Source organism: Cebus imitator, unplaced genomic scaffold, assembly GCF_001604975.1.
Source record: "Cebus imitator isolate Cc_AM_T3 unplaced genomic scaffold, Cebus_imitator-1.0 Scaffold167, whole genome shotgun sequence".
Classification (NCBI taxonomy): domain Eukaryota; kingdom Metazoa; phylum Chordata; class Mammalia; order Primates; family Cebidae; genus Cebus; species Cebus imitator.
Genome location: NW_016107482.1, coordinates 2,326,363 through 2,337,096, shown reverse-complemented (window position 1 = coordinate 2,337,096; position 10,734 = coordinate 2,326,363). Strand labels below are relative to the sequence as shown.

The window sequence follows — 10,734 nt, the reverse complement described above, 5'->3', positions numbered from 1 at the left end:
TTTTTTAAAAATTCAACTTACAATATTTTATTCTATTTAAGTCTAGCAGGTTTCAGCTATCAGGTCTAAGGAATCTTTGGAAATGTTTAATCCTGGATTTAGTTATTTAAGTACCTTCAAATACTTTAAACTACATATATGAGATATTTTATTACCTTTCCAAAAGCATTGATTTGTCAATTCACAAAAAGAATGTGACAAATACTTGTCAAATGTAAACATTCAGAAAATAAACATTGAACTTAAATGAACTTATTTCTTAGGTTTTTTACTAAAGAAAATTTCAGTTAAGAATCTAAATCAGTTGTCTCATACATTTTATAATTTTTATTTTATTTTATTTTTTGAGACAGGGTCACATGTTGTCACACAGGCTGGAGTGAGGTCATAGCCCACTGCAGCAATGAATTCTCAGGCTCAAGCTATCCTCCCACCTCAGCTTCTAAAGTAGCTAGGACTATAGGCATGCACCTTCATACACAACTAATATTTTAATTTTTTGTAGAGTCAGGGTTTCTCTATGTTGTCCAGGCTTGTCTTGAACACCCGACCTCAAACAATCTTCCTGCCATAGCCTCTCAAAGTGCTGAGATCACAAGTGTGAGCCACTGAGCGTGTCCTTTCATGTTTTAAATTGAAATTTACAAGAAACATACTTAAATAGGCCAAATTCTCTTAAAAACTACAAATACAAAAGGACTATTAAAAATAAATTCAAAGTTTTATTATAATCTTCCTAGAAAAGATCAGAACTAGAGCCAGCCAATTCAAAGATTCACTCTTTGGCAGGGGACCTTTATGAGAAAAAAGGAAAATGAAATATTGCTTGTTAGACTTAATGTTTTTAGAAAATTTTAAATATTAAAAACTCAATCAATGATTGTTAGACTTCAAGACTTAATGGAAGAAATTAAGATTTTAAGGGTAAGGTTCTTGCTAAGACTGACAGTCAACTGATATTGAATCCTAACCCTATAACAGCCATCATAAATATGCTCAAGTATCTTTTTTAACTTGGGAATGCTAATTTTTTCTGAGAAGGATGAAAACTACAACACGCAGAAGTTTCTGTCCAGGACCAGCTTTTTGACCTTTTTTCCCTTTCAGTACCATACTTCTTTACCCAAAAACATTCATACCATGGTTTCATTTATTTTAAACTTTTGATGCTGAATTTGGAAATTTTTTAAATATAAGACTTAAAAATTACATGCTTTGAGCCAAGATTGTGCCACTGCATTCCAGCCTGGGTAACAGAGCGAGATTTCATCTCAAAAAAAAAAAAAAATTGCATGCTTAAGGAAGACATGTAACATACTAAGTGATAAAGATATGAGCCTGTCCTTGTTGGTGACTGCTGGGGAGCACTCTGGCTTCTATGTGCGGAAGCTCAGACAAGGGCTGCTGCACGTTGGAGTGTTTCGTAACACCCACAGTAGGCTGACCATGAGACCCATACCACTGGATTCAAAGACCAAAGATGGATCCTGAATGCATCTTCCATCTGCTTAATACACATTGATGAACTCTTAGTTTTTCTGTACCTGTGGGATTATACAACTTAAGTTTATTTTAAATGCATGCAATAAAATGTTGGATACTTTAAATGACTTTATTTGGCTTACAATGATGACTAATAAGGTCTTCCTACTAAAAGCAGTCAGAGTCTAAAATTTTCTGACATTAGTAGTAAGAACTACTTACTAGTAGGAAGCAGTATTGGGAGGCAGCCATGTTAACTCACATAGGGTCAGGACAGAGAAAAAGTCTCTGTCATCTGCAAAAAAAATATAAAATACAAAAGAAGGTCAAGAACTATCTTCTGAGCTACTCATTTTAAAGATTTCACAAATTTGTAGCAAAGAGGGATTGAAAATAGAATTGAAATCTTCCTTTCACATTGAGAATTTATAGAATAAATACTATATCATTATGTTAATTGTGCAAATATATGTTTTTTTTAGTGTAAATTTATTTCCAATTAATCCATTTGTCGAATTAAGTTCCCTTTTCCTACCAAAAAATATATTTAAAAAAATCTAAACTGACAACTCCACATTGCATAACAGTATCTGGAATCAGTGGGCAAAATATGCAAAGTTCCTTGACCCTGACTTTGGCAGAAGTGATGCCTAAGATGTATGTTTAGCAATCGCTTTTAGAGAGGTGATCTGGCATTTGTTTGAAGGAGGATGAGCAGGGCTCCAGTGTACAGGCTTCAATGACAGGTGGCATGCTTCACCTTTCTGACTCTGTCACTTCACACTTAGAGAAGTTATTCACCGTTATCTAGTCTCACTTTTTAAATCTATAAAACAGGGGAAATCATACTGTTAAAGCAACATCCCAGATGTGATTGTGGGCACATGTCAAAGTTTTTTCAAGCTTGTTGGCAAGGGAAAAGACTTAAAGAAAGCTAAGATCAAAATTTCCTCTTGGTGGAGATATTTTGTAGGAGAGCAGGAAGGAAAAAAAAAGTTTGGTTAAAAATTATTAAGATAGTCATATGGCTAGTTCAAGGTTATTGTATTTTTGAATATGATCTGCCTTAGGTTTTTATAGGTTTTCCTTGATCTTGTGTTGGGAATTAACTGAAGGGTTCAAGAATGGAAGCTGAGAGACCAGTTAGCTGAAAATGTAGTTATTCTGGTGAGAGACGCTTGTGGCTTAGACAGGGGAGCATCAGGTGAGGGGTGATAAGTGGTGAGATTCAGTACAGCTTCTGAAGGCCCAGCCAGCAGGAACTGCTCACATCTTGGATATGGGCCATGACTGAAAGAGAGGATCTTCAAATTTGGGGACCTGGATACTGGTGAGAAGGGCATTGCTATCAATTGTGATAGCAAAGAACACAGGTGAAGCAGATGGTGAAGGGCAGGGTGAGGGAGGAGATCAGAAAGTCAGATTTGGTTAAAGGTAACAAGGATCTAGATGAGCTGGATGGGTAAACTGAATTTTTTAGCAGATTTTCTATCTCATGAAAATCTATCAAAATTGTACAGATTTTATCAGGAATGCTACATATTCCCTCCTCCTCCTCAAAAAAATAAAAGCTCTAAGGTGCATCATGCATAAGAATTCTGCTTCTGATCCAATTACAGGACAGTTATCTTTCTAAGTACCTAAGCAATGATGTTGTTAGGACCCAAAAATACAGCTCAGTGGACATAAGTAATCCGAAGGAATTGCATTAGTGACTTGCATCCCTAAATGGCCACTGAAGAACATCTAATCCATGGTCTCTATCTTAGTTCTCCATTCAGAGAAACCTGAGTTTCTCTTCCATCTCTCAATTGCTCATTGTCTGTAGCTGCACAGAAGAAGGCTCTTTTTCCTTAGGTTACTGTTTTCTCACTACTTGAAAAAAAAAAATGTGAGGCTCTTTTCCCTGCCCTCTTTCCTATGGAGTTCTTATTGTGCTGCTCAGAAGCATATAGGTAATAATAAACAGGTGAAGGCCAGCGAGGCTGTGACAAACTGAAGAGGTTTAGCTAACAGAGGGCTGTACCCCTGAAACGTCTGTCCATTCATTCAATCAGTCTACAACCATTTATAGAGTGTCTACCTTGCTTACTACTTTGGGTATGTCAGTGAGCCAAACAGACAGCCAGCAGTGCTCTTATGGAGCTGACGTTCATTTGCAGAGAGACAGACACTCAATCACAAACTGATGCATAAGCAGAGTATCTAATGTGCTAGAAGATATTACATCTAAAGGCAAATAAAATACAGGGTAAGAGATTCCAGGTAAGCAGTGAGGAAGGGTTGGGATATTGAGTAACACGATGGTGGCAGGCCTCTTTGAGAGAGTGACAGTTGAGCAGGAACATGAGCTGAGGCATGAGCCATGTGGACATCTGGGGAAGAATGCTCTGGGTAGAGGGAATTCCAGTGCAAGAACCCTGACAAGGGAGCATTCCCGGTGTGCTTCAGGGACAGTAAAGTCAACATGGTTGGAGCAGGTGTAGAAAAGTGAAGAGTACGGGTGAATAGAGAGTGTTAAGGGGCACAGATCAGTAAGAACTGGATGATCATTTTAAGGTTGTACACAATTTTATCAGGAATGCTAGATATTCCACCCACCTGCACCCCACCCCCCAAAAAGCTCTAAGTTGCATCATACATAAAGATTCTTCTTCTGATCCAGTTAGAGGACAATTATCTTTCTAAATACTTAAGCAATGAAGTTGCTAGGGCCCAAAGGATGTTGCTTTTACCCTAAATAAAATAGGGAGCCAGAGGAGAGGTGTTTAATATGATCAGCCTTAGGATTTTATAGGCTCTCCCTTGCTCTTGTGTTGGGAATTAACTGAAGGGGTCAGGGATGGAAGCTGAGAGACCCGTAGGCTGATAATTGTAGTTATTCTGGTGGGAGATGCTTTCGGATCAGATCAGACCAGCATCGGGGATGGGTGCTAAGTGGTGAGATTCAGGACAGCTTCTGAAGGCCCAGCGAGCAGGAATTAGTCACATCTTGGATATGGGCTATGAGAGAAGGAGAGGATCTTCAAGTTTAGGAACGTGGATACTGGTAAGGAGGGTATTGGCATCAACTGTGATACTGAAGAACACAGTGAAGCAAACGGTGGGGGCAGGGTGAGGGGGGAGATTGGAAAGTCCAATCTGGGTACACAAAGTTTAGAATATTTATTAGATACCCACATGGAGCTGTCCAGCAGACAGCTGAGTAGAGGGGTCTGGAATTCACGAGTGAAGACTGAACTAAAATCTAAATGTTGACATCACTGGTGTGTAGCCGTGAGTTTTGCTTTGACTTTGCTCAGTAATCTGATTTTTGCTTTAATAGAAGCCAAAAAATTCATATTTCTGCTGTGAAACTTTCCAAATTAAAAACAAACCGACAGACTGAATTTCCCTGAACTGTCTTGATTCCCATTGCTTTCATCACAGTTTTCCCAGGACTCATCCACTCCAGCTGGAAACTTCAGCCTGGCCCCAGTTAAAGCTAAATTACAGAGAAATAACCACTCTGATCTCCCTGAAGGAAAGCAGGGTGGGGGTCCTTTTGTTCTTCCTAAGGCTGATCTAGAGAGAGCATGCTCTGCTGAAAGTGTGCTTGCTGGGATGCTTGAAACTGGACTCCCTTTTAAATTCTCAGATATGTCTATCTCTAGTCTACGCGGTGGCTCAATCTCACAACATCCTACATAATCTTCTCCCTGCTCTGAAGCAGTTTCTTTGGCTGTCTCTATTGCTGTACAGTTGCCTTTAAAGAGAAATATTCTGTTTCTTCATATCTCCCATGAATAGCCAAATACAGCACAAAACAACCACTATGAGGCCAAAACCATGTACCTTTAGAGGATGGACTGTGACCTTGGGTCCACGGACTACTCTAGATAAACCTTCTCACTTTACCTATTACCTAGATTGTCAATAGCCCAACCTAGCAATGATCCTTCTCATTTGGAAGAAGTTTTTATCTGGATAAAAATTATAAAGACTTTTAACCCTCTGATTTTTTTTTTCTCCTTTCATTCCTATATCTTCTCTGACTTTCTTTAACCCTTTCTTTCATTTCCCATAAGACAATTACATTCTACTTTTAGACAGAGGCTAACAGCTTCCGATGTGCCTGTCACACTGTCTGAGTTTTCCCTGGGACACATTACCATGCTAGCTTATCTGGGCTTTGAGGAGTAAGAGAAAAGTTATCGTGTCCATGCTAAAAGCTTTCTTCGTTAAACATTATGCACCAAAGGAAGAAGCATCCATCCAGATGCAGTTATAGACGCAATATCGTTAGGATTTAGAAGACAGATGTTCAATGTGTTTATCTCCTAGCAATTTGAATTAAGAGCCTTACACCTAAAAGAGTGAGCGCCTTCACACTTAATCCACTCTTTTCACTTCCCACTTCTACAAGGAGTCTTTTTCTGGGTTAATGTCTTCAATGCTCAGTTTATGTCAAGAAGAGAGAGAAAGAAACCAAATACCAGTTAAAACGAACTGATTAAAGAGTATGGAAATTATACTCGTAAAACTGCCCTTTTTAAATAAGAAAATTGATCTTATGCATCTTTTTTCTCAAACATCTACTTTACAGATAGTTTTTCTAATCACAGCGTGCATTGAACCAAAATGAACCAAGCTTGAAGGCAGCTCTACTAGTGTTCATTCATTCTTTTTTTCTCATTCTAGGAAAACTAGATTTTCCTTACGCAAGTAGTCTTTCACACTTCCAGGAATGCATCATTGGTTTTTCTGAGTGACCACAGACAAATAAGTTTCTAGGAAGTTAATACCTACATTTTTATTGGTGAATTGAGTCTAATACTGCAAAACAAGGTCTGTGTGAGGCATATTAAAATGTGTTCTTAGTGCCCAGATATTTCTTAGAGCTTTCTCCTAAATCCTTTTCCCTACATGCCAAAGTAGGTTTAATCTATATGCCAAAGTTGATTAAATATTTAAAGTGGTCTGAGTGCGGTGGCTCACACCTGTAATCCCAGCAGTTTGGGAGGCCAACGTGGGCAGATTAATTGAGGTCAGGAGTTCAAGACCACCCTGACCAACATGGCTAAACCCCGCTTCTGCTAATCTGGGCATGGTGGCAGGGGTCTGTAATCCCAGCTACTCGGGAAGCTGAGGTAGGAGAATTGCTTGAATCTGGGAAGTGGAGGTTGCAGTGAGCTCAGATGGTGCCACTGCACTCCAACCTGGGTGACAGAGCAAGACTCCATTAAAAAAAAATGTATATATATATATATACAGAAAATGTTTATTTTTCTTCTTGTAGTTATAGAATTCTTGTTTCTTACCCAAAGTTAAAATTCTGTTAGTAGAAAGTAAGAGAATCCCAGCTCCATCTAGCCTGATTGCAATGAGAATTTTCCTGGAAAAGTGTTGGGCTAGTCACAGAATCCAAGATAGATGAAAACAGCCAGCCCTCAGGAAGTTCATGGGTGCAATGAAGTCTCAAGAGCAGCAAGACCAACCACCCAGTGTTGGCAGGGTGCTTGCCATCTCCCTTTTTTGCCGCATGCTGCATGTCAGCATATATTTTTTTTGTTTATTCTGTCTCTCTTTCACTGCAGACAAACTTTCTTCTTATGCTTGAAAATACGACCACTGAAACTCCTGGGTTTTTTATTTTATCAGTTCAGTCACCAAAAAGAAGCAACCCTGAACTTTCTTGATGCCCAAGACAAAAGAACTACAGAATAAGCACCTGTTGAGTGTGCTTTGCTCAGTTTTTCTTTATTAAAGCAATGTCTTATTGTTGGGGGAGGGCAGCAATAATGGTATTATTTGCTCATTATGGAAATCTCTGCATGTGTTTAAGTGTGTGCTGTGGGAGGGGCATGGGATGAGGCAAAAGGATATATGGAAAGGTCATAGAGAAACTGGGCAGCTTCAGAAAAGGAAATTATTTCAGAAGGAGGAGGATGCTGGGTTATGAAAGAAAAAGGGGTGTGGGGACAGGGGGCCATTCAAAACAGCGCTAGCCCCACAAGATGTCCTCAGAACATGCCTGCAAAAAGAGATCCTTACTTGAACGAGAACATCGAGGCTCCAAGTTTTTGAAATTTCCCTGCCAGCATACAGCGGGATAAGATCTCCAAGTGACCCAAGTGACAAGCCTGTGGCCTTTATTCCCACCCACTCTCCTGGTCTTGGTGGAGAGAAAAGAGGAGAGATAGCATTTGAACAGAGAGAGGACCACTTCTTTATTTGTTCGTTTGTTTAGTTGTTTTGTGTGAACACATTTCATAGCAAAACGATGGGTCCTTTTTAAAAATATTTTCTGTACTTTAGGCCATCATTGAATACCATAAAGTTATCAACAAGCTTTTCTCAAACCTAAGCCCCATCAGCACAATAGTAAGTTTGCTGTGCTGAGCAGAAAATTTCTAATAATGTGTCTGAACATATGCAGGAATATTAGTTTCTGGGCTTTGAAACAATCATTGCTGGAGGCTTTCCTACCTATATAGGGCAGTTAGAATAAATCATCTCACTTTTGCTTGCATCAGATTCTTAGTGGTTTCACAACGAACCCATTTATGGTATTCTACCACCTCCGTAACTTCACGGCCTACACCCTCTCTCTTTTTAAATTCAAGGAATTTATTTTCCTTTGCTCTCTAAGACACTATAAAGATTGTTTTAAAAAAAATTATGGCATGTATCCTTGTTTTTACTCTTAATTCACTACATTTGCTGAGCACTAGCCAGGCTCTTTCTTAATGACACAGCATACGAGGTACAGACTATAACTCAAAGGCCCCATGCAGTGTATGGGATTTGAACTTAGATACATGTCTCCTTAAAGTCTACGATTTCTGTCCAGAATTAATAAACATTACCTCCACTCCCATTAGCCTAATTCTAAAGATGTTTTTCTTTCCACTATTTTTGAAATTTATAAAGCCTGTGTTTTATTTTGTTGTGCACATGCTTTGTATCTTAAATTTTTACTTAGTCTAGTCCTGGTCTGTTACGATCACTTTTGTCCACATCATTTGTTGTGGTTTTATGATAGTTCATTAATTTTATGTACTACAGATTTCCTAAGTAATTTTCTAGTGTTGGGCACTTATGTTTATTCACATAATGAATGGCATCATTGCAAATAGCAAGAATTAGCATATATATTTTTCACATTTTGAACAATAGCCTTAAGATAGGGTCATCTCAGTGTGATTGCTGATTCAAATTACAGAAATATTTTATAGAGTTTTTAACATGTGTGGTAAAAATATTTTTCAGAATAGCAGTATTATTTTGACCCTAAGTAGAGAAGCCTTTGTTTTAAGGACGGCATTTTCAGTTTTATAAATGATAAAATGTCCTCGCATTTTAGATGAACATGTATCATCTTTTCTGATTTCACATTGTCTTTGTGCAGTTTAAAATAGATACCTGGTCATTCCCCAAAGGAGAAGCATGAGGACAATGACCTCAATTATCTGCCTCTCCTTTAAAAATGCAAAACTATTAAAAAATGTAGAATGGTTATCTTTATACATTTTGCTTTTAGAGAAGTGAAAAGCTTTACAAATTCTGACCATTTCAAATTAACTTTAAGTCAACATGAATTTGCCTCAATATTAAAATCCATAACTTAAATACCTACATCAGCTCTGAGATTTCCATTGCCCAGTAATGCAAGGTGATTCTACCTTTTGTGGTAAAACCATACTACTCATACTATTTTGACGTCATTTAAGCCTGACGCAGGTATGGGAGAACAGCAAATCTGTATCTAGTATTAATTGCAGCAGTTGGATATAAGACATTTTTGCTTTCCCCTTTTGGTCAACTGATTTGGTTTATTTTATTATTTTTTTTTCTTTTATGTTTTCTTTCATTAGGTGTTTGCCAAACTATTGTGAACATGGAGGAAGCTGCTCCCAGTCCTGGACTACTTTCTATTGTAACTGCAGTGACACAAGTTACACCGGTGCCACCTGCCACAACTGTGAGTAGATTAATCATTTGCCCATGTGGGATGGACAAAACTCCAAGAATACCTTTGTTAACGTCAGGGTGTATTTAGCATGGGGCAGGCACTTTTTATTCACTCATTGAACATGTGTGTTTTAAAGGGGTTATCATATGTCAAATACTGTGTTGGGTACAGAGGATGCATCGATACAAGCCATATTCTTGTGGAGTTTATGGTCTGCTGGCAAGACAGACAGGAAATGAAATAATGACATTGCAGTTGAGTAAGTTTAAGGTGGAAGCAAGGCAAGGTGCTGTAGGCACACAAGAGGGAGCTATTAAGTCAATCGCATTGTCTTGATGAGTTGTTATGCTGCTGTAATAAACTAACATCTCTGCTGTCTAAGTAACTAGGGTCATGCCATGCCTGTGTTTCATTCCCATCACCCATGACAGAGGCCCTTCTTCCACTTTGTCCTCATTCTTAGATGGTAATGAGGTTCCATTATCTGGAAGGTTGCTGTAATAAGAGGAAACACAGGGAGGGAAGCATGTGCTAGCTTTTCAAAGCATCTACCTGGAAGTAGCAATCATTAATTCCACTCACATTCTCTTGGCCAAATAAGGCCACTTGGGCACACCCAACTTCAGTAGGGGCTGAAGTGCAATCTTACCATGGAATGGGGGAGAACAGAACCCGAATATTAGTGATAAGTGCTGATGACTGCCTGTCAATCCTAGTGTTAGGGAGACGTCAAACAGAAGGCCTGAGCTGATTTTGTTGTAGAAATATGGGAGGAAACAAAAAAAAAGAGAAAGAAAAAGGATACTCAGAAGCAAAGAAACAATTAGAGACATAAAGCACAGGGGTCCTCTGTGAAAAATCGGAATTTGCAAATAGTTTCAGATGGCTGGAGGGCGCTAAAGGTGAGAAGGAGCGGTAAGAGGGTAGATAGAAGTAGGCTAGGGTATACAAAGGGTAAGGAGTGAGGGATAGAAAATGAAGAATATGAGCCCTGATTTTTTTTTTTTTAAGACAGTTTCACTCTTGTTGCCCAGGCTGGAGTGCAGTGGCACAATGTCAGCCTACTGTAACCTCCACCTTCCCGGTTCAAGTGATGTTCATTCTCAGCCTCCTGAGTAGCTGGGGTTACAGACACCTGCCACCATGCCAGCTAATTTTTGTATTTTTGGTAGAGACAAGGTTTCACCATGTTGGACAGACTGGTCTCAAACTCCTGACCTTGTGATCTACCCACCTCTGCCTCCCAAAGTGCTGGGATTACAGGCATGAGTCACTGTGCCCAGCCTAGCCATGTTTTT

General features: G+C 39.0%; 1 protein-coding gene across 1 annotated transcript in view; it reads left to right on the top strand.

The window, feature by feature from the left end:
• CNTNAP5 (contactin associated protein family member 5) overlaps positions 1–10,734 on the top strand; it is an 865,582-nt gene that overhangs the window by 506,894 nt on the left and 347,954 nt on the right. Inside the window, exon 11 of the mRNA XM_017544214.2 lies at positions 9,339–9,445. Coding sequence (XP_017399703.1) covers positions 9,339–9,445 — 107 coding nt within the window. The remainder of the gene's footprint in view (positions 1–9,338; positions 9,446–10,734) is intronic.